The 23,741-nt window shown below is 41.6% G+C and overlaps 2 protein-coding genes across 3 annotated transcripts in view; both read left to right on the top strand.

Annotated features, from left to right (window-relative positions):
• The window catches only part of coil (coilin p80), a 5,558-nt gene extending 2,401 nt beyond the window's left edge, over positions 1–3,157 (top strand). Inside the window, exons 3-8 of the mRNA XM_031871142.1 lie at positions 29–261; positions 519–608; positions 1,201–1,248; positions 1,340–1,409; positions 1,625–1,722; positions 2,738–3,157. Coding sequence (XP_031727002.1) covers positions 29–261; positions 519–608; positions 1,201–1,248; positions 1,340–1,409; positions 1,625–1,722; positions 2,738–2,785 — 587 coding nt within the window. The 3' untranslated portion in view covers positions 2,786–3,157. The remainder of the gene's footprint in view (positions 1–28; positions 262–518; positions 609–1,200; positions 1,249–1,339; positions 1,410–1,624; positions 1,723–2,737) is intronic.
• A 343-nt stretch (positions 3,158–3,500) lies between these two features.
• On the top strand, positions 3,501–23,722 carry rab11fip4a (RAB11 family interacting protein 4 (class II) a). 2 transcript variants are annotated; one of them, XM_031871132.1, is made up of 16 exons: positions 3,501–3,771; positions 4,088–4,339; positions 9,304–9,391; positions 9,692–9,777; positions 13,654–13,817; positions 14,525–14,686; positions 15,569–15,703; positions 16,420–16,455; positions 16,637–16,745; positions 17,117–17,220; positions 17,361–17,501; positions 18,145–18,226; positions 19,095–19,232; positions 19,552–19,698; positions 20,761–20,904; positions 21,043–23,722. In XM_031871132.1, exons 2-16 carry the CDS (start codon positions 4,187–4,189, stop codon positions 21,157–21,159), a joined length of 1,806 nt encoding a protein of 601 aa, XP_031726992.1. In that variant the 5' UTR covers positions 3,501–3,771; positions 4,088–4,186; the 3' UTR covers positions 21,160–23,722. The 2 variants fall into 2 exon arrangements, with proteins under 2 accessions (XP_031726992.1, XP_031726993.1); XM_031871133.1 differs by lacking the exons at positions 3,501–3,771; positions 4,088–4,339; positions 9,304–9,391; positions 9,692–9,777 and adding an exon at positions 9,784–10,821.
• Positions 23,723–23,741: the final 19 nt, after the last annotated feature.

The following is a 23,741-nucleotide window of genomic DNA, read 5'->3' as shown; positions in this document are numbered from 1 at the left end:
CAGCCGGGCCTCGGCGCGGGCCGCGGCCAGCCGGGCCTCGGCGCGGGCCGCGGCCAGCCGGGCCTCGGCGCGGGCCGCGGTCAGCCGCCTTGGATGGGCCGTGGCCGAGGACAGGGTGCGCGCGGAGAGGAAGGGGGACGGGGGCGCGGCAGTGGGGCTGTCAGAGGGCGCAGCGGCAGCAGCTTTGGGTTCAGCTACGACACAGCCGAAGAGCCGTCCTGCCGGACCGATCAGCTGACCAACTTGTCCGTGGTCCTCCAGGTCTGTCTGCATGTATCTGTACCATAGGACGCTATCGGTTTTGATTTCAACACCTGCTCGGTTCAGATGTTTTAATTGACTGACCCTAGCAAAGGGCCGATTACATAAATGAAATGTGAGAATGGCATTGCCTCTGTCACATCACATTATCATCATCTGTTGTGTCCGTGGAAACGGACACAACGGTTGTTGCATTAGCCGTCCATTAATACTGCGTGTGACAAGGCAGCAATAATCCCCCGGGTTCTTGTACACAGAACGGAGCAGAAGATGCCCCCAAACCGGACTACAGCTCCATGCCCCTGCTAGCCGCCCCTCCACAGGTGGGGCAGAAGATTGCCTTCAAGGTAAGTCTAGTCTTTATTCACCACAGTGTATCTGCTCTGTTATTGACGCTGCACGCGTACATGCTAGCCTGTTTTTAGCTTTAATTCATTTGCCAAAAAGAGACAAAATTTAGACCGATAGCATTGTTTGTTTCTCTCCAAATTTTCTTTTGTTAATGTAATGGGTTGCTTTATATATTTTGGAAAATCCAACAACCGCAGAGAAAAAATAGGACAGAGCTCTAAGAGGTGTTGTGACTGGCTAGCACCTAGCGTGTTCCCGGCTGGCTAGCGCATTAGCACAAAGCTCACGCAGCTAAAGCAGTTCACCAACTAATCCCAAAGCTTCTAGGATACAAATATTTTTGGAAGATATGCGCGCAGGAATTTTACATTTAGCCACTACTGCTCTTTGAACGGGAACTATTCTTTTCACATTAAATGTGATTACTGCCAGTAAGCAACCATATTTATGATCTGTCCTCCAATAAAGGAAAAGCAGTGGTTTGAAATCACTCGGTGCACGACCTTTAGTGAAAGTAAGACACTGAACTTTAAGACTATTTGTAAACTTAATTTCCTAATTCCTGTTTGTCTGTTTGTGTGCTCACAGTTACTGGAGCTAAGTGAGAACTATACACCAGAGGTATCCGAATATAAGGTGAGTGACATCATTCTTGACCTCCAGAGATAATGAGCTGTTCATTCATACTGGAGAGTCACCACACCACTGACGCTGTGCATTTTTTTAGGAGGGGAAGATCGTGAGCCTTGACCTCACCACCAAACAGATTGAGCTGGAACTACTGAACAGCTCTCCAGGTAGGGATCATTTCACCACTGACAGGTACAATATCAATGCTACTTCCAAAACTCTGTCGGAAAATGTATTTTGAGAGTCAGAAAGTTCAGCATATAGTGTTGGAGGGTGTTGTCACTGCTCTTTTAAAATGTGATGAACATAGCAGGAACAGAGCAGATGTTCCAACATGTGCCACGCGTTTGTGATCACTCGTAACCCGCCGCTTCTCCCACAGCTCCTGTAAAACCTGGCAAGTTCGACCTGGTCTATGAGAACCCGGATGGCTCGGTGAGAGTGGAGAGCGTGGATTACGCAATTTGCAGAGACTCTCGGGTAAGGTGAAACAAATTTAAAGGAACAGTGTGTGGGGGTTTAGGTGGATCTGTTGGCAGAAATGTAATATAATATTAAGTCTGTTTTCATTAGTGTACAATCACCTGAAAAAAATAATCGTCGTGTTTTCGGTAGCTTAGAATGAGCCGTTTGTATCTACGTACGGAGCGGGTCCTCTTTAAGAGTCCACCATGTTGCATCGCCATGTTTCTACAGTAGCCCAGAATGGACCAAAACCAAACACTGGCTCTAGATGGGGACTTTCGCTTTTTTCCGCTGCGGCCACCATCGTTTTCCTGCACGCTTGGCACATGGGAAAGGTTTCAGTTGGTTGCAGTCTGCAACTTCACCACTAGATGCCAGTAAATCCCAAACACTGGCCCTTTAAAGGAATAGTTGAACCTTTTGTGAAATGCGCTCAATTGGTTTGGATGTGAGAGAGTGTCCATGCTAGTCCAAGCTAATGAGAACTGAACTAATTTCTGTCACTAGAAGTCATCATGTATAGTACAGACAGAGTCAGGCCGATAACCCAGTCATTTGACTTTCAGTGTTTTTATTGATATGCTCATATTGTATACTTGTTTTATGAATTTAAAATGAATGATTTCAATCAAACTGTAATTTAAAAACAAAAATAGTTATTAGATGTTTTTGTTTTTTCAGTTGAAAAATCAAAAGTCAAAGTGAATTCCCTGGAGTTAAATCTTAAAAGTTAATTGAATAGATGATTTTATCCATTTTCATTAAAACAAACGCTCAAGCAAACTGGTCCCAGTCCACCAGCTTATACCCTCGAGTGCCTTATCAAATAACAGCGGGCCTACAAAGGTTGATCTGTGTGGTCCCTTACAGTGACACTGGCAGTCAGCAAGAGCAGTTAAAGCCAAAGCCTTTCTTTTGTCTCTGAGCCCAGGTTATAGTCAGTCGCTTGTAATAATATCCGTGCCGATCCTTTTGGAATCTTCGCGTAATCACTGTTAAAATAACTCATAATCTTCACTTCCTCCCACAGGTGACAGAACGGTGGGACTCCCTGCTGGAACCAAGGCTGATCGTTTAAATGGAGCCAAGCAGTGATTTTGTACATCCCCTAACCTTAAGTTAAACTAGGGAGTCACTTCTGTACATTACATATGACAGCAAAGGGATGTGATTATGGTTGTTTATGTCTCTCTTCTCTGTACTTCAAAATATATCATCACTTTACACAGAAGAGCTACTGCAGCTGAAAGTATTGACAAATGTAATAATTGTTGCATTTTAATATGAAATGCTGTATGCTCTTAAATATGTAGATTGAATGTGTGATCGCTTCCAGGACTGACGCATAATGGTTTTATGTTTTGTAAAGTGATGTGACTGTGATATCAGTCTTGTATAAACTTTTTTTTTTTTTTTTTTTTTTTTTTAAATAAAACACTTAAGGTGCATATCTACTGTATTTTTCCAATGTGGAAATGTTCCTTATATGGAGGGTCATTATGCGTGAAAATAAAAAGAATGGTAATTGCTCGAACTAGAAAATAGTGATAGGTAAACATGAGACAGATAAGCCAACACTATATTGAAATCAAACTTCATTATATTAAAGTCAATTGCTGTGTCCCAAATGTATACCTTGTTGGACATTACATCAAACTGCGACTTTAGAATAAGAGAATTCAACACAACAGAGAACTTTATTTATTTATTAAATGTATCTTTTTGGAGCTGTTTCACCACCATAGTGTTTATTTTTTGCAGCTGAAAGTACCACCTTGATCTCCATTTTGCTTTGCATTGCATTGTGGGAGAAACGTGTACAAGAACGTCACGCTCAAAAATCCTTATTTTAGTATGCATACTGACTGCTTCGAGTAAACCTTAATATTGTCACTTTTGTACTTTGACACGCCGCATACTCACACTTATTACGTAATATCTAATAATTTTGACTCAAAAGCAAAACATTGTAACTGCTGTTCAATGTCCCTTGTAGCGACACAAGTGACATTTACGGGATAATTTAAAGTTGTTCAACAGTAGTAGAGACGATTCTTTTACATGGTAAGTATTTTTCTATCGTCGTTCCTAGCATTTCATCAATTATTTATTCATCTATTTCAAGAAATGGACTCCCATACAGTTTAATACGTTGCTTTCATCGGTGTAGCTGTAGTGGAAAGTTATCTGTGACAAAAGGCATTGTAGGTGATGGAAGCAGTTGCTCAATGTTATTTCAGTGGTTGGTAACGCACCTGGAATCTGGATTATTAATCAGCAGCTGGTTTGTGACGAAACGCCTCGTGCCCTCGTCGTAAATCATCGTCCTTTTCCGTAACTTCTCGCGCATCTCCAATAAGCGGTGCTGTTTATGCCACAGCAGCAGCAGTCGAGGACGGCGAGAACGATGATGGCGACCGCCAAAGCGATTCTTTAACAGGAGAAAAAAAAACATCCGCCGACGAAGCCAAGCCCTACAATGGAAGGACATGCCGTTACCGACCAAGAGCAACTCCTGCAGTTTCTGAGGAGGCTCAAGGAGGTTTTCGACGTGTGCGACGAGGATGCTGACGGCTTCATCCGGGTGGAGCACTTGGTGGACCTCGGTCTTCAGTTCGGTCAAGGAGACGAGGTGAGAGAGGCTGAGAGGGGGTAACCACAGACAGGTAGCTCCGTATCACGCCTGTGGTCGCTCAACCGACATTTTGATAAGGTTAACTATTAACATGCGACGAATTATGGACCGTACGAGCTCCTGGCAACAACAGGCCACCTGCCTCTACGTTTTTAAATGTCACAGGTGTGTTAGAGGTGTTAGCTTTTAGTGGCTCATTAGCTAGACATTACCTAGCTATTAGCATATTACTGCTTAGGTGTGCTGCTATATCACAGATATAACGACCTGTCATGCTACCTCTTCATTCTGTCTGTCTCATGTGTCATACGCATATTTAAACGGTTCCAGATATTATTATTAATACTTAATACATATTAGTATATATAATATAAATATCATTAATAATAATAATTAACGGTTCCTGCTTATTAACACTAGAGAGGCAAGGTGAAAAAGCCTTACACAGAAGCCCACCAAGCCTACAACTAAACTCTTTTTTTCAGCAGAGGTATTCCTATTATAAACCTCTACCACACTGTTGTGTACATTGCAGTGTTACTTTTATGCTAACACACCAAATGCTTTTGGTCTTTTTCCAGCATGTTGGTGATGTAGACACCTCCATCCATCATTGGCCTAATGTATCTTGTGACATCAAACTGTGATCCAGCAAATCTACACTACACTGTGTACTACAGAAAACATCACAGTGACTAAAAGCATCAGCGATAAATAGATTTTTGGTGTCAGCTCTTGATAATCGTAAGATACTACCGTTTATGTGGTGCTATGTATCACTTTTATATCCTCGGCCATTGTGGGCAATTCTGCAAATCAATAAAAAAAAATGCTTCTTAATGATCATATTAGATTTTTTATATGATCTCTGTAATATTTGATTAATTCCCTCAATTAACTGGAAACAAACATTCCTGTCTGCTTATACCACCAATAAACAGTTTATTGATTGATTTTCCAGAAAATGTTCTCCATCATGATTAATATTGATGTTGAGATAAAGTAGCAGTGAGCTCCATAGACTGTATATATAGACTTTTTATATACAGGCTTTTTTACATATAGTTTGTGGTCAGCTTGATCCGGCCCGATTGAATGTCAACAACCTTTTGTTTTCTCGAGATAACAAGTTCAATATCTCATTTTCTCGAGATAACAAAATACTGGTGATCTCGGAAAAAAATAAATAATTCTAGCACAGTTCTCGTCTTCCATAATATTGGGCAGTACTTCCCAACATTATTCAGCTTGTGGCCGTTAATTCTGAAGCAATATCTCCCTGTGACCCGTTGTAGCAGGTTGCGTGTTCTATAAATTATGAACACTGGAGTTAAAGAGATTTTATTCCTCTTGGATTTATTATCTTGGATAATTTCAGAGGCCTGGAGAGGAAAAACTCACCGACTACTCAGTATTGCACCAAAGAACAAACAGCTTGTTGTGGGATTTAGCAGGATTTATTTTATTCCTTCGATCCCTGCCTGGGTCATCATCTTGTGATGCCCTTAGATTCATCTGGCAACCCTGCGTCGGGGCTTTCAGGCTTTCTGTAGTTATTGCAGTTCACATCAGCGCCGAACTACCTCGCTATGTTTCCATGTTGTTTTTCTCACCTTAGATTGAACATTGTAAAGGCTATGGTACTGAACCAAGCGGGCAATGTCACTTTAGATTCTGAATGTTAAACACGCAGTCGATAAAGTCCAATGGTTTATGTTGTGTGCAGTAAGGTTCAGGGGCGGAGCCAGAGAGTGTAAACATTCAGGGCTCAGCCCAAACCTAGGAACTATATATATATATATATATATATATATATATATATATATATATATATACTACTACAACCATATACTCTGTTCTTCAAGACATTTGATAATAAAATATCTAAAACTCTGTACATCATTTGGTAAAAACATGGAAACAAATCAAGTCAACATCCTGTTTTGTATTTAATTGTTCTCCAACTCTCTTCATCTTTCTGAAACACAACAAAGGATGAGGATGAATAATATCCACTACATATGTAGGGTAGGCTATTTTCCTTTACAAATCCCCCCCCAAAACCTGAAAAGATATTGAGGTTGCATATATCAGTGCCACAGTAACTCCAGATATCTAAATGCTGGATCTGATGTACCCTTTTGGGGCTGACAGTACTGGCGGGGGGTGCAGGATGCTGTGCCAGTCTGATAGGTTCAGTACCATGGAGAGCACACTGCCAGTCAGGGTAAACACCAAGCAGTAGTGCTAGGGCTCTCTCTGTGGTACTGAACCTGGGGCTAGCAGGGGTGCTAGTGGTCAACACTAACCCCCGAGTCATCATTTGATGGCTTATTCCATGATTCTACAGCTTGCTAATCTACCATTTTATCATATTTTAAGATTTGGAGCCAAATACTTTCTCTATTTTCTTTGGTTGAAATAAATGGCTAAAGATAGCCGCTTCCAGGTTTTCTGCTCCGTTTCTTCGTAAGTCCATGGATTGTTTATGGAGTGAAAGTACTTTTCTAATGGAATGGACAAAGGCTTAATAAATATATTTACCTATACCCTCACAAGCAGGCTTCAAGTTGATTTTCATGCCCTGCTGACAATAATCAAACCAGTGGCTGCATGTAAGACTTGGAAATGTGTTAGGCCTTAGGACATGCTGAACAATAATGTGAAGTATATGCTGGAGCACCACTTTCGTAGTTCATGGCAATTCGCTTCCAAGAAGACTAGCACCCAGTTGTCATACTTGTGTTGGAGTGTGTTTAGTCACACTCGGTTATTTAGATTGCTGTGCAAAACAGGAGCTTGGAAGAGAAAGAAATGAAACCCGGTGAAGAGATGGGACTCAGAGGGAGAGGAGGACGCACCGAGTACCACAGATAAACAATATCCAACAGTGAGAGTAGATTTTCCTTTAAGCTGTCATGGCGGCTGAGCTGAGCACCCCGAACACACTTCTACTAAAAATAACTCGGAGGTAGCTGCTGCTCCACGCCCCCCCCCCCCCCCCCCCCCCCCGCAGCTCCTCTCATCCCTGTGTTCTTTGTCGCCATGGCGATGAGAGCTTCTGGAGGAGACTTATGAGCGGATTGGTCGGTTAATAAGTAATGAAATGATCCGCCTGTGAGACGGCACTCACTGCACCAGTGCTGTATTTACATTTGTTTCTTTTGGAAAACAATGACACATCCAGAAGCATCCGTTTCCATGGCGATTTGTTGACCGCAGCGAGCGTACATTATGAAATACCATCTTTATTCCCCATGGTTACCTCACCACACTGCCCCATACTGCATGCATGCACACATTACAGTAGCCTACAAATGCAATAGTTGTCAAAGCACATATAAAGTATTTTATACAAATGTTTATTTCTGTTATTTATACTGACAAAACATCTTTTTTGTACGAACACATCATTCAGGTTTTGTTTTGCTAATTTTAGCCCTACAATTTGTGTTTTGTCATATCAAAAATGTACTCTTAAATATTATTATTTCACAACTTTTTTTAAACATATGCAACATTATTTTAGACTTTTAAACGTATTTCTCTGTTTTATGTAATTAGAAAACCGACTGATGGTCGTAGGACAGTTGACAGATATTTTTCACAGTTTTCTGACATAAGCTGACTCATTGAGAAAAATATTTGGCGGATTAATTGATAATGAAAAGGTGGATAATGCTAACAGAAGCATATTTTCAAGTGGACAGCGCCTCTGAAGCTCTGAGCTGAAAACTGTATTTGAACTTGTGTTTGTTTGATCGTTGCTGGAGGTGAAGAGATTCTGTCCTAATCCAGTCCAACCGTCCACTGACACTCCACACATGTACATATTTCATTATAAGACATTAGAGACATAACAAACTTATAGAGTTTCAGATGTATAATATTAAGGGGTTGGTTGAAACTGGCTTCTGCTTGCCTGACATGGAAGCCTCTGGAGGTGTTTGATGTAGCAGTGTTAAGCCCGTGTGATAATGTGACACTGAGCTGTGGGATGTGTGACTGTGTGTGTGTGTGTGGGAGAGAGATAACATGTAGATGCCTGTTTAGCACAGGTTGATCCACAGTATATAACTTTGATCTATTTATCCATACTCAGAAACCGTCTCCCACCAAATCCCGTGTCCGATGGTATTCCCTCCTCCTGCTCTGAGCACGGCTGTCAGAGTCGGAGCCGTAATCTTCTGCTACAGTCACTCTTTAGCGTTATTCCAACCAAAGGAGATGCCACATCGACTTGTGCAGAGCATTGATGAAGGGGCAGAGAGGAGCTTGAGGGGAGGCTGGATGGCGTTGTCAGCAGTGCTCAGTGCGCTAGGGGACATGTAGGCAAATGTGTCTTACTTTATGACACAACTAAAACAAAATAGCACCTGACAGTGCACGTACGCAGTGAGGTGAAGGTCGACTCCATGTGCCTTCTTTTCTGGGTTTCTCAAATGGGAACGCCCAATCAGCCGAATTGATAACCAAAGTAAGCTATTCAGTAAGGTGATCAATAATGTGAAAGCTAGGACTAGCTGAGGGAACTAATATTCTCACTTTATGTCAAGATCCTTAAGTCAAAACTATATGTAACAAAAGAATGCAATGTCAGTAAGCCTGCAGAAAAGTCAGGGTCACACAGAGGGGTGGGACACTCTGAATTGTTAAAAATGTTTTTTAACAATTTAACAGTAGACACTTAGACAGACTTCCCTGGACATATTCATAGTGTTGGCATTCTCTAAGTGAATACATGTGTAAGGGATGAAAGCGGGAGAGATTCAAACCAACCAAGCGACATTAACATCCATAGAGTCAGCAGGGCTAAAAATCACAACCCATTTTAGAGTGATTCAATGTAAGGAGAAGAGGGTGGGCTGAACTGATGCCTAATGCCCCTGTTGTTTTCTGTCCAGAGTCTAAGAATAGAGGGCGCAGCATCGTGTTGTAAAGATCTCTCTTGTCTCTTGCAGGTGAAGAAGTTAACCAGGTACCTGGATCCCAACGCTCATGGGAAGATCAACTTCAAAGACTTCTGCCACGGAGTGTTTGCCATTAAAGGTACATGTAACTGATGGACCAAAGAGGTTCAGCAGAGTGTTAGCGGCTTCCCTCTGTTTCCAGTCTTTATGCTAAGTTAAGCTAACTGCTGTTGCTTCATATATACATCACAGGCATTGAGGGTGGTGTCCATCTTCTCATCGAACTCTCAGCCAAAAAGTGAATGAGCCCCAAAATGTTGAACTGTTCCTTAAACTGTCGATAACCTTCCTGAGGTGTGGTGCAATGTATTTCAGTTTGTTTCTCCCCTTTCCTCTTCTTTGTTTCTTTCTTCTGTCTTTCCTGCCCTCCTCCTGCCAGGTTGTGAGGAGATCCTGAAGATGGCTGTGGGTCCGCGCGGCATTACCTCCAACCAGTCTGTGACTGACAATGGTTACATTTACCAGGTACAGGCTTATGCAGTTTAACGGTGAAAGCTTCGTGCCTCCTTCATACCTTGAAAACGGATATATACTCAAAAAGGGGGAAGGGGGGGTTAGAAGCTACTGATGCCTTTTGGTCATTGTGCACAAATTGATAGACCGGCCACATTAGAGAGTCAGATTCTCCACCGGTCCCCCTTCACTCCTCTGTCACAGCTGTTACCTCTAGTTTGTTTGTGTTTGTAGTGTTTGTGTTTACAGTTCATCAGCATTTCAAAGTTTGCCTCTCAGGACAGATGCAAATGTGATTCCCAGCTTAACTCCACCCAACATCTCATCTCATGTCTGGGTGTGCAGTAACCTCAAACCATTTTCTCACTCCAAACTCATTCACTACCGCCGCTTGGTCAGTGCCCCTCGGCGTCTGACACCGACGCCCCTCGGTGCCCTTTAGCGCCGGAACGCACCGGGCTTTCAACAACTAACTAACTTTGTAATTATTTGGGGCTTAGTTGTTTTTGCAGCAGGCAAAGTAAGGTAGCAGAGATTTCTCTTTATTTAGTTTTTTCATTATTTTGTAACATTCCTTAATCTATATATTCTTTTTCTGGGTAAAAGTGAGGATTATGAGATAGTAAGTTTAGTAATATTATAATAGTAAGCTTCCTATTTCAAAATGTTGCCATTCAGTATCACAATTGTTTTTCTTTACCTGGCAGAAATTGTCTTCCATAAAACTGAGATTTTGATTTATTCACTAACATGTTTGTCTTGAGCATTTACAGTACCATCATCGATTAAAATATCGATGAATGTGCAATATATCACAAGTTGCTGTGTGTAGTCCTCGCCACAAGAGATCAGCCCAACTGAACAGTTGCTAAGCAACGAGAGAGAGAGAGAGAGAGAGAGAGAGAGAGAGAGAGAGAGAGAGAGGTGTGGCTTTGTCCCTGCTGAAGCAGCGGTGTGTTTTCAAATGTGAATGGTGAGCTGCAGTGAAACGTGTGTGAGCCTTCCAGCTTCAGGAATACAGTGGATTTTGGTCCCACCTCCACGATGACAGATACCGTATGTTGTTTTGAATGCACACACACACACACACACACACACGTGTCTCAGGGAGAATATTGCTTCTTACTTAAATGAAAAGAGCATTCAGTACGTTTACACACAGAAACAGGATGATTTCTGTGTGTAATGATTTAAAGTGATGCTTAATGTCATTTGCTGCCGGTGTGTGTGGATCCACTTTGGATTAAATATGTTGAGCTAGTTTGATAGACTGCATGTGAAGGTGAGTGGTCTTCTTCACCACTGCTCTGTGTTTCGTAATGTTATAGTCCTGTAGGTCAAATGCCAGTGATTGCATTTATTTGAATAATCATACTACTTCTAAAGTTCCTGTCCGCTCTGTGTGCACACAGCTGTTTCCACTTGATTTGGCTGATTAGGTCTCTTCTCAGGTGTGTGCAGACTCTGCCTGATTGACATCTTCCTCACTCTGCTCTCGGTTCAGTTGCACCTGTTGGGGGCGGGGCATCTGCCACCTTGATGGTTATTATCGGTTATGGTGTTCGGATTCACACAGGAGCTCAGTTATTGATGACAGTGGAATTCAGATACAGCACCGAGGAAGTCGACACACACTCACCAGCACAACGTCTGCCTGTTTGTCTTATGCTGGCTCGATGGTGACTTTTCTATACTGTCTGTTGATTTGGTAAACACAAATGCAAGTCATTCCATTTAGTATGTCTTAGTGGGATTTTACTCTAAACTATTTCCACTTTATATTACATGTATAAATATGTTTCAGTGGAAGGTCAACATTACACTACACGTCCCTGGATTAACTTTTTAAATTCCTCATTTACTCTTTGTCAGGAATCCAAATCTCCACACACTTCTCTTCATCTCAGACAAAAACATGTGTATAATTGATGAATGAAAGCTACTTGGCGGCGGTGGTGCGTGCGTGTGTGTACGTGTGCATACAAATATAAAACGCAAACCACAATCTCGATGGAAAGCACCTACTTTGTAATTGCAGCTGGATCTGTTTGTGCATGTGCATTAGTGTGTGTGTGTGTGTGTGTGTGTGTGCACGCGCATTTGTGTGTGTGTGCGCGCATTTGTGTGCGTGTGACACAGAGTGTGCATCTGCCCTGGCACCTCCGTTGGGTGAAGCCAGACAGGCACTTGCATAATTGATGACACACAGATCCGAGGCACGCGACATCCCACTCTGTTTCTGATAAATCTCCAGGTCAAATGCTGGAGGTGTGCTGTAATATCCCACGGTGTCTTCTATTGCTCGACATATTTGATAATATGCGGTTTAAGCTGTCACTATATCTTATTGCTGCTCTAACAAGGTTTAAGGCCAGAGATTTTCGCTTCTTGACGTCCTATGATTCAATGTCAAAGGTGTCTCATCTGTCTCAGGGAGTGTTTAACTGAAGAGATGGGAAAAGAAATCTAAATGTAATGTAAGACTTTTAATATTTACACATTATTGATAATGCTGTAGATTGTTTTTGCAGGGGTAAGATGCTCTACAACAGGGGTCTTCAACTAAAATTCCAAAAGGTCCAGATTGAGAAAATCTCTTCGGGCAAAGGTCCGAAACATTACAACAATATCTAACTCGTGTTATTTAGTGCCATATATATCTATATATATCTATATATATCTATCTCTATCTATATATATATATATATTCAAGAAGTCTAGTAGTAGTAACGTCTCTGTGTAGTCAACAACTGTCAAATCAAATAAAGAAAGTACACATCAATTATATTTTAACAAATTATTATTCTCAGTTTTCAAATTTAACTGGATGGATTATAAATAATACATAGAAATAAATGTTCTTCTCATTTCAAGTACAATAAGGGCTGGATTAAAGAATAACTGACATGACAGAAAGCTTTTCAAAAATGTGCATCTTAAAATAAAGTAATTCATTTTAGAAACATTTATTTCACTGAATTGTGCTGCAGCTTTAAATTCAGTTCATTCAGGTGTGAAGTGATGTCAATAAAAAAGTCTCAATATTATATTTTTGTCATCTAAAAAGATATATCAGTGAGCATGGACTTTGTGTGGTTATTAAACCACTTGTTTCAGCTCTATTCTCTCTGTTAACATCATTGTTGAACAGTGAACTAATGTGTTAGGATTCTGATAATTTTGGGCTCTTAGGTTTATTTTCAGATGTGAGTGGATACGTTTGTTCAAAGGAGTTGTGCTCTGCCTCGTAGTGCGCTTCATTTCCCGCTTTTATCAATAGTTACGGTTTCTGAACATATGAGACATGCTGGTTTTAACTGCCTGTGGGAAGAATTAACATATACGTTTCTGTTCATTCTTTCTTATAAATTATATTCTCTCTGTACGCGTTTCTCTTTTTGGAGAACGTCATGTGAGATAACGTCTCTGTTTAGCGCAATATTCCTGCTCTTCTTTCTATTTCCTTGTCTCAGCCCTGTGTGTCATGGTGTGTGTAAATCTCACTAGAGTCAGGAAACTTGTCAGAATGCCCATATTTGATTGGCTGAGCTGCATCACATGATGTGATTTTACGCATTGGTCGGTGTGTTTCCTGCACCGCTGAACAAGTGCTGTAACTGCTGAATAAAATGCGCTGGTTAAAATATAAACTCGCTTTCAAGTATGTATATTTCCAAATTATCTATCGGTTAGAGATGCTGGGTCCGGATGCAACTGCGTCTGGGTCCGGATCTGGACCGCGGTCCACCAGTTGGGGACCCCTGGTGTAGTGTCTCTACTTGCCTCTTCAGTGCGCTGTGAATCCACGCTCTCTTCTCACAGAGGCGGCGTGTGTCCATTTGTTGACGTTGCTAATGTTTCATTTTTTTTGTTCGCTTGTTTGTGTAGAACGGTGAGGCCAAGCTGGGCCCTCCCATTATCATGTGCACGCGCTCCTACCCAGAATGCAGTGTGTACGGCGAGGGCTGTGGCCCCGACGGGGAGTGCGACATGGACAGCAGCGCCGAAAACGGCAACGGCTCCGACTCGTTGCATCCAACGAGGCGACACGGGTCAGTCCCAGCGATACGAGGGAGTGGGCCACAGACTGTATGCGTGGAACAGACCACCTGTCCATCCAGGAAGTGGGGACAGAAAAGTGAAGCCAAAATATTCCCCGATACACCCCCATTAGCCTCAAATAACTAGTTAAAACCAAACCTATCAGAGAAATGATCCCCTGCACGTATATCGGCGTGATAACTACCTAAAATGACAAATCGTCTCTTGCACTCAGTATTTCTAGTTGTGAATAAATGTTTTGCAGTTTGAATAATGAGAACTGCGGGCATTAGTAAGCTCTTAAAATACATTCTGTTAACAATTGCAAGTTGCAAATAATTGTCTTATGATTTTAGAGACCCCCTGAAATTTTCCCATTGAGGCTTTCAGGACGCCTGTAGGGTCAATCCGAGAACCCCCCCCTTTGTCGCACACTGGCTGCAGCCAACCACCAGGGGGCAATCAAGAAGTATTGGCGAGCTTTTGGGGAGCTTTTATGTCCATCGTTATAATCAGAATCCGCTTTACTGTATATTATATACATTTATGGAATTATTGGGGTCAATTAGTGTTTATAAGTGAATGTCAGGAGCTATATGATGAATCTGTATTACTACTTCTCTTCTTCAGAAGAGGGTCTTCTGCTAGTTGTTCTTATTTATTTATTTTTTATTTTTTAATAACCACCCTTCCTGTCCTTCCTGCCACGCAACCCTAGCCACCTGATTGGCTCAGCGTCTGCGTCCGTCATCTCCGGGGAGGAGCAGTTCGAGGACTACGGCGAGGGGGAGGACGTGGATTTTACTCCCAGCAGCCCTTGTCCTGAAGAGGACACCCGAACGAATGGCTTCTCAGACCTGGGATCCTCCCTTCCCTCCAGGTCGGTGGTTGAGTCAGAAGCACGCACCCTGAATCACATGACGTAACAGGAAGTGTCACTTTTTGGTTTCTTAGAATAACTATTTTTTTGTCAGATATGTTCCTTATCCTCTTTTCTGATTGAAGTTGGCTGATTCAGATTTTTGAAAAGTCTGACCTGTCTATTCCGATTTCCTGTGTAAGAACTTTAATTGACAGAAAGGCTCCAGATTAACTTTTTTTCACAACCGTTCCGGAAGCAAAACATAATTTCAAACTTTCCATCAAATCTTCTATTATCCCTTTACTTTGTCATCTATAGTAGTTATTTACAAAAAGACACAATTGAAGAGGAAATAAATGATTGTGTTTTTATTGACATTAGTAGTTTTAATAATGTATTATATGCTGCTTAGAGCTAGTGTTAGGAAGTTAAACAGGTCATAATTCCCTCTCAAATATCCATTTCATATTGTTGTGAGAATAAAGTTGAAATATCAAGAATGAAGTCAAAATTTCAGTATATGTGTTGACGCTAAATTTAGCTGTTTATTCTCGATATTTCGTTTATATTCTCAACATTTCAATTTAATTCTCAAAATGCAAAAAAGAAAAAGTCTTGCACTAATACTGACAGTTCAACCTTGATCCTGTAATGTTTGTTTTTATTCGTGACATCTTGACTTTATTCTCGAAATTCAAAACAATAAAGAAATCTCCTAATTTCGTCCCTAATATATGGACTGAGCGTCACAGCAATATCTTCCTCGATCGTTCTAGCCCCGGTCTCGCTGTGGTGACACATTTGTTGTTGCAGGGTTTGTTGTAGCTGTATTTGATATCCAATAGGTTTCCTATTACTAGCATAGCATTCCATCTATTGATGTATTCTTTGTGTTTGCAGTGCTGGCCAGACTCCTCAGAAGATGCGGCAGCTGTATAACAGTGATCTGCTGGACATCTACTGTTCTCAGTGCTGCAAGAAAGTGAATCTGCTCAACGACCTGGAGGCTCGACTTCGAAACCTCAAGGCCAACAGGTAAAACGCACAACACACACAAAGCAGCAAAGAACACCGTTTGGGGGAAAGAAGACACACGGCAGATAAGTTTTTTTCGCCAACTGTAATAGTGGTACAGCCACCTGAAGGCAGCGGGTATCTGTTCCATCTGCAGACTCTGAACTGGAGTGATGATGTCACTGTTCAGCCACAGTTACGCACAGCAGATCTGCCGGTTTTGTTTTGTCCAACCAGCATCAGAACAGAACCACACAAATCAACCACAGATGAATTATTCTACACTGTTTCTTCTGCACACAAACTGGCCGACACATTATGAATCCCTTAGAACTTCTCGCTCCGCTTATAACTCCCTAAGGAGCGTTTTTTTTCCCGGCCTGTGCGCCACAGGTGCCCCGAGGGAGCCTGGCTCACGAAATTGGCAAAAGTGTGCTTCATGAAAGTAGAGCCTGTGGTGTCCATCGACTGGTGGAGGGGAAGAGATAAAAAACAAACTCTCTGCGCAGAGAAAGTACTGCCCTCTGCTGATTCTGAATGGACACATGAAGCATCATTAAAAACATGTTGAATAAAACACCACACTAAGTGGTAAAAGAGAAGATATCTGTCTGTGTGTTTTGAGGTTTCTTTTATTTTTTGTTTTTCAGCAGCAGCTATAGACGAGCGTGTGAAGTCATGATAATTGTTGTAGCAGCAGGTAGTGTGTGACTCAGTCTCTCTCTCTTGTGTTTCAGCCCTAACCGAAAGATTACCAGCACAGCATTTGGTCGGTGAGTGACCCGACTTTCCTACCAATCACCTCTTTAACATGAAAATACTGCAGCGAATCCACATTTGCATAGAATCCAATGATGGGTTCAGTATTTAGCCGGTGATGTATGTGAGTATCACTGTGTAGAACGGGTAATAATGTCCTCTGTTGGTTTCTAATGCGTCCTCTCCTCCCTGCAGTCAGCTGTTCCAGGCCAACCACAGTGTGTTTGGGTCCAGCCAGGGCAGCAGCACAGAGGATCTGTTCACGGACAGCATCGACTCCTGCGACCTCGACATCACAGAGAAAGTAAAAGACACGAATGCTCAAAAATGCAAGCAGTTGTTGTGAATTTTGGGTGAACACCAGTTAAAAGGATAAGCAGCATCATTCGGGTCCGTTTGTTTTAGGTTCACACAAGTCGGAATAAATCCGACTTGTGTTTTTCAGTATTATTATTATTAGTAAATTAGGGGAATACATTTTATTCCTTTTAGCTTTTTCATACTAATAATATTAGCCTGATCTTTATCTGCAACTGTGTAGAAATACTGGCTGTAAACACAATGAATTAAAACAGCAGTGCAGCATATGTTGATTTAGAACATTATAAATGAAGATATTCGGTAAATACAGTCTTTGGGTGCAGCCCTAGTTCTAAGTGTGGTAGTCTTCCTCAGGTCAGTTTTCTGGAGAAGAAGGTGACTGAGCTGGAGAGCGACAGTCTGGCCAACGGTGACCTGAAGTCTAAACTCAAACAGGCGAACACACAGCTGGTACACAGGTAGGAAAACAGAATCACTGAGTAATTTATTTATTAAGAGCCAGTGTGTTGCCTGTTTTTGTTGCCTTATAATGAGCCATTTATATCCTCTATGTTAAACTGTACTGTTCTCTCTCACACTAATTGTGTATGCACCCCAGGGTGCATGAGCTGGAGGAGCAGGTGAAGGATGCAGAGGCGAGGGCAGATCAGAGTCTGGAGGAGGAGACCAAGAGGCACCGGGAGGCTTTCAGCAAGATGGACAGGGACAGAAACGTAGAGATAGACCTGCTCTGTAACAGGTAAAGTCCTCCACGGCGTGAAACTCACACATTAATCCAGACCCTAAGAGGTGCTGGTGCTGACCTTTTGGTTCTGACTCCTCATGTAAGTGATGCTATTCGAGGGGTAGTTGCTCTCAAAAGTGAAGCTTTTCCAAGCTGCACACTGCTGCCACAGAATGAAGTAACCAAACGATTTTCATCCCTCTGCACTTTTACTTTGAACGAGCCAAGCGGCAAATTCCGTTCCTTCCACCTTCCACCATTTTTTAAAATTTTTTTTATTTTTTTCAAACCTTAGAAATGCCAGCTAAATGGTTTTCGGTGTTGAAAAAAAGAATAGTTCCCCTGGTAAAGTTTCAACTATGTTAGGATGCTGTTACTGCATCTTGTTTCTGGTGTTTCTGGTATTTCGATGAGAGCATTAAGTCTGCAGCTCCATACAGATGCTGCTAAAGTAAACCCAAGCTTGAAGCAGCGTCCTAGGTTACAAACACTGATCCAGGACCTGCAGTAGTCTACGTTACATGGTATCACCACCGTGATAATTCACGGTAAACCTGAACTTGTTCAAAACGTAAAGTACTGTTGGTGTTCTGAACTGTGTGTGTGTGTGTGTCTGTGTGTGTGTCTGTGTGTGTGTGTGTGTTTTTTTCATACACAGGGTACAGCTGTTAGAAGAAGAGAATGGAGAGATGAAGTTAAACGTGTGCAGACTCAAGTCGCAGACTGAGAAACTGGACCAGGTGAGTGTGATCTACTAAAAGGAAGATTCACTTTATTACAACATGGGTCTTGTTTTTTTTGTTTGTTGTGGCCATCATTATGATTACGGCATTCAGTTGTAGTAACAAATTATAGAAAGCTGGGACATCTGGGAATGCTAAAACATTGCTAAAAACCAGAGCAGTTGGACAATCCGGAGGGTCTGAAACAAAACCTAGAGATTAGTCCACCTTGTTTTGAAGAGTCCACAGTTTACAGACGGACTTGTTGTAGCAATGTCGCTGTGTTCCCGGGGTCCCAGTTACTTTGATGAGTAGAGTGATATTAGAACTATTGGCCAAAGCTACAAAATGCGACTCAAATTGTAACACGGCATAATTATTCTTTGACCTTAAAAATAAACGACCTTAAAGGGGACATGTCGTACTCATTTTTAGGTTCATACTTGTATTTTGGGGTTTCTACAAGAACATGATTTAATGTTAAATAGACACATTATTCTTCTCCTACTGTCTGTCTGAATAGACCTGTAATCACCCTCCGTTTTAGCGCCTGCCTCTTTAAACACTCCCTCCTAAAAAAGCCCTGTCTGCTCTGATTGGCTTGCTAGAAAGATATTGCGCACCTTATTATTTATTATTTCTCAAGCTGTGAGCGGAGATACTCAGATGGAGGGGCGGTGTATTCTAATGAGCCTGCGTGTGACAGAGCCGAATCTGATTGGTTTGTTGAATCACATGTTTTCTGATCTAGACAGCCCAGAAAAAACTAACTAGTTTGTCTTATTTCACAGTGTGTGGGTTGGTCACCACTTAAGTGAGAGTAGAGGAAGTGGTTAATTTGCCTTCCATGTGTCAACAACGATTTCCCGCCCTCTTTCCTCCGCAGGAGAAGCAGAGGATGACGGACAAGCTGGAGGACACTGGTCTGAGGCTGAAGGATGAGATGGACCTCTACCGGAAGATAATGGACAAGCTCTGGCAAAACCGCCATGAGTTTCAGAAGGAAAAAGTGGCCATGCAGGAGGTGAGTCCCTCTAGATTACAGAGAGGTCACATGGGAAATGTTAAAGCTGGAGGGTGGGACTTCTACATATAAAGGAACGTCGGTTACATTCAATTTGTGGCGTTTCCGAGAACCAGAGTCCCTTTTAGAAAACCTCATTTTTCTGCAGCATGGTCAGGCAGGTCCTAGTTCTGGTTGTCCGCCATAGCTTCCTCCATACTCCTAGCTGCTGCTCTGTGACTTCGGTCTCTCCAATGTTGTTATTACTTAGTAGGGGGAGACTAAAGTTCCACACCGCAGGATTTAAGGAGTTCCTTTGAATTGGATCTTTTCTATGTAGTTGATCGATGATCTCCGCCGGGAGCTGGAGTATCTGCAGCTGTTTAAGCTGGAGATGGAGCATCCAGGACAGGGCAAGGGGCTCTCTGAGTTCAACGCCAGGACCAGAGAGATCGAAATGGAGCACGAAGTCAAGAGACTGAAACAGGTTTACACACTCGCACACACACACTCACTCTTGTTCTTCTGTCCTCATGGGACTTTCCACTCTCTATATTCATTCCCAAGTGGTTTAGGTTTTGACAACACAAACAGTGCACGGCAAACATGGAACACACAGACTTGAGATTGAACCTGTTCGAGCCTGAACAATATATTGGTCAGGATATTATTGATCAGTATGGGTGCATATATTGGCCACTAAATGACTTTCGGTACAGAAATACCAAAGATATGTTTTAAAAACCAGTGTTGCCATTATATAGAAGGACTGTTGCTCTGTCATTAGCTTAGATGTGGTTTAAGATTTAAAATGGGTGTAAACCTGTGTTGTCTGGGTCACATGTCCTCAACTCACCTGTGGTTTAATCTGAACCTGGATGCTGTATATGTCACTGTATCTGAGGTTTATCTTAAACAAAGGAGATATGACGTGTACCTTTTGGAGATAGCCAGGTTAACTGTTTCCAGTCTCTATGCTAAGCTAACCGGCTGCAGCTTCATATTTACTGTACAGACCCGAGAGTGGCATCAATCCTTTCATCTAACTCTCTGCATGAAAGTAAATAAGAGTATTTCCCAAAATGTCAAACAGTTCCTTTTTAAAGTATTCCTTGGAAGTAGAACAAAGTCGTCACACAGCACACTACGCACCGACAGAGAGAGAGAGACCCACTCAGTGAGGAAATCTCTTTTTACTTATAGTGCATTTGCATCATACATTTGGGTGTTCAATAATGCATCTCACCAAAACTTTATAGTGATTTGGGTCATTTGAGATGGGAGCATTATATATTACTGATTTTACTCCGTCTTAAAGAGACAGGCGCTTAAACACTGTTTAACACTGAGTGTGAATACAGGTAAATTCAGAGTTTGTTTGACCATTAAAGCATGTAAACATGTTCTACTAGAAACTCAAAAAGAATGAACCTGAAAATGAGCATGATACAACTCTTTTAATACCTTTTTGTTGCTGTACTGCACAGAGTCGAGGCTTTCGTCCACAATCCACCTCTGAAAGGAACCGCTCTCTTTTCGCTTCCTTTAGGACAACCACAAGCTGCGGGACCAGAACGACGACCTGAACGCTCAAATTCTCAGTCTGAGTTTGTACGAGGCCAAGAACCTGTTTGCCTGTCACACCAAGGCCCAGTGCCTGGCAGCTGAGATCGACAACGCATCCAGGGACGAGGTCGGCGTGCCACTGCTGGATGGGTGTCGTATAATGCAGATATCTGTTGCGACTGCTCTTCTAACGCGCGTCTCTCTCTCTCTCTCTATCTCTCTATCTCTCTATCTCTCTATCTATCTATCTATCTCTCTCTCTCAGCTGGTCGACGCTTTGAAGGAGCAGGAGGAGATCAACCTGCGTCTCAGGCAATACATGGACAAAATCATTCTGGCCATTCTCGACCACAACCCCTCCATCCTGGAGATCAAGAGTTAAACGCCATACACACACACACACGCTTGTGTTTCTGTAGTTGTGGGGACCGTTAACTGATATATTAGCTTGTACCTTTAAAGTTGTAATCCTTTTATGATTTTAGCTAAACAAACTCATGTTGATTCGATAAACAAGTCAGTCAATAATGGTAGCATGTGCAACTGCCATCCGAGTACATGCTGCATACTCCCATGTCTTGTTTTGTGGTCGCATAGTTGACGAATGATCGGATTTGAGACGACCTGCGCTTCCTGACTTCTTCACAGTAAAAGCGGTCCAGCGGCAGTGGGACATGTCGATTAGCATTAGCAGTGATGCCGGATTACATGCTGTGTATTTCCCTGTCAATCACTCGCTCGTGTGAAGGCAATTTGAATCCAGCGAGGGAATGGCGGACCCCACCACCAACAATAAAAACCGCGAGATAAATGCTGAATAGCTATTGCTGAAAAATGCTGACCATGAATAGTATTAAAAACAGGGTATGGTTTCATGGACGTCTAAGGGATTATAACTTTAAACTGAAGCCCAAATTCTGAATGTCCTAAATGTTGTTACGACTGACCACACACAAATATATATCTACACCACCACAGCAGGCGGTCTTCATATCCACTAGAACGGAACGCTTGTTTATGATGCAGTCTGTCAATCACTGTAGATCTGCTGTGCCATGTATAGTCTGTCCGCCAACGTTTTATAGTTATATATTTGAAACTACTGAAATACTGAAAAAGACTTTAAAATATTTGGTAATACACAAAAGCATATTTTGGTGTTCACTTTGTTTGTTGTAGAGACAGTACCATTAGTAACTGATCATAACTGGGCTGCCACCCACTGAAACCGATGCGAGATTTAAGGAGTGCAGGACATAAAACAATTAGCGATTTAAAGGGCCATACCAGTGTTTAGCATGTTAGCCAAAGCAGTCCGTGATATTTCAAATTTAGAAGGCGTTTTTTTACCGTCTTTGAACGTTCACTTCAGGCAGTATAAAAATCAACTGGCAGAGACTTGAAATTAGCTCATTATAAATGCAAGTTGACTTTCATGCTGTATGGGAACGAATAGAAAACTTGTTCAAAATGTGGGGGATTGGCGCTTATTTGCTTCCCAAGAGTGAGATGAGAAGATTGACACCAGTCTCATGTCCGTGTGTTCATTACAAAGCTGGAGTCAGGACTGGAGTTAGCTTAGCTTAGCATAAAGCCTGAAAGTTCAGAAATACACCCCTATGGATCACTAATTTACAGGATGTGTGTAGTTTGTTTAATCTGTACACAAACCGAAATGTAAAACGATAAGTTTTAGAGGGAGTTATGTTTTGTTTATGTTGAACTACTTCTTAAAAAAAAATAATAATAATAAAAGATGTGTAAAATGTTCAAAAATAATAAGTATTTGTGTATATGTAGTAAATGGCCACAACATGCATAAACACTGACATGCCCTTTTTAAGTGAAACAACTTCTAACCCTTTAAATTTCTCAGCACTAAATGTCCACATGATTCATATATGCTGTATTCTACATCAAATCCATTTTTAGCTGTCAGTAACTGTCATTGAGCCTTTTGAGGGACAATTCTGTGCTGTTTCTGAAGACCAATTATGATAACGGTATTTAAAGGTGCTCGGAGCCAACATTATGTGCCAAATCTTAACATTTCACTTAGTTTTCATGGTTGAAGAGCGTTGTGCAGAAAAAAAGATCTCGCATACAAATTGCAATTCCAAATCGGTATTAGAAATACTGTACTAATATTGTGTACTTTGCAGTGTTCTATAGAAGAAGAAAAAGCACTTACTATAAGCAACCTACTGATTTAAAACGGGAAATCTCTCTTGATTTCTGTGCTGCCTTCAGTGTCTTTGTGAATTAGGAAAACCACTTTATTCTACCTATGCTGTAAATTAGTCTCACTCTAAATAATGCCACCTAAATGTTGAACTTAAATATTCTTTCACACGTGCTTCTTACACCCACAGTGTGACCTGGATGAGCTAGCCGAAGCTGCTGTCCTGAGCACTGTATTTAGTTTTGCTCCATTGCACAAAATGTTTTACATACTTTATTTGCTTGTTCTTTCACGGGTTTTTGTGCGTTTGCATACGAGGTATGACAATTATTGAAGTGGTCCAGCTATGGTTCTTGTTCGTTGTTGCCATTGTGAGTGATTTTTCTTTTTTTTTATGTTGACATTTTTACTTTAAGACACAGTATTTGCGATTTCATACATTGTAAATGTTGTACAGAATCTAGTTACTATTTACGTGCAAGTCATTTTGCTTAAGAAGTCTCTTAGAGAGTTTTGACACAAAATAAGATAAAATGTGTTGTAGATTATAATATGAAGTCAGTAATATATAGCACACTTGAAAGTGTCACAGCCAAAGTATTTAACTGGAATAATATTGAACATGATGGAAAAAAAAATAGATCATAGTCGGTCACATCTCACATGTGTTGACTTTGACTTCTTTTACGTGTGTATTGCACATGGAATTATGGGTGACCATGTTGTAGAAACTAGATGTGTAAATAAAATCCATTGGCTTTGGCATGACGAAGTCGGCCCTG

This window comes from Anarrhichthys ocellatus, unplaced genomic scaffold (assembly GCF_004355925.1).
Source record: "Anarrhichthys ocellatus isolate YVR2014 unplaced genomic scaffold, GSC_Weel_1.0 scaffold56, whole genome shotgun sequence".
NCBI classification, from domain to species: domain Eukaryota; kingdom Metazoa; phylum Chordata; class Actinopteri; order Perciformes; family Anarhichadidae; genus Anarrhichthys; species Anarrhichthys ocellatus.
The sequence above is the reverse complement of the archived record's forward strand: the minus strand, read 5'-3'. Positions and strand labels throughout refer to the sequence as shown.

What these genes read in the sequence shown, in the direction of transcription:
- rab11fip4a (XM_031871132.1), top strand. Translation starts at nt 4,187, where the DNA reads ATGGAAGGACATGCCGTTACCGACCAAGAGCAACTCCTGCAGTTTCTG. An exon ending in AGTTCGGTCAAGGAGACGAG is followed by an intron (nt 4,340 to 9,303) that starts GTGAGAGAGGCT and finishes TGTCTCTTGCAG; the next exon opens with GTGAAGAAGTTAACCAGGTA. An exon ending in AGACTGAGAAACTGGACCAG is followed by an intron (nt 18,227 to 19,094) that starts GTGAGTGTGATC and finishes TTTCCTCCGCAG; the next exon opens with GAGAAGCAGAGGATGACGGA.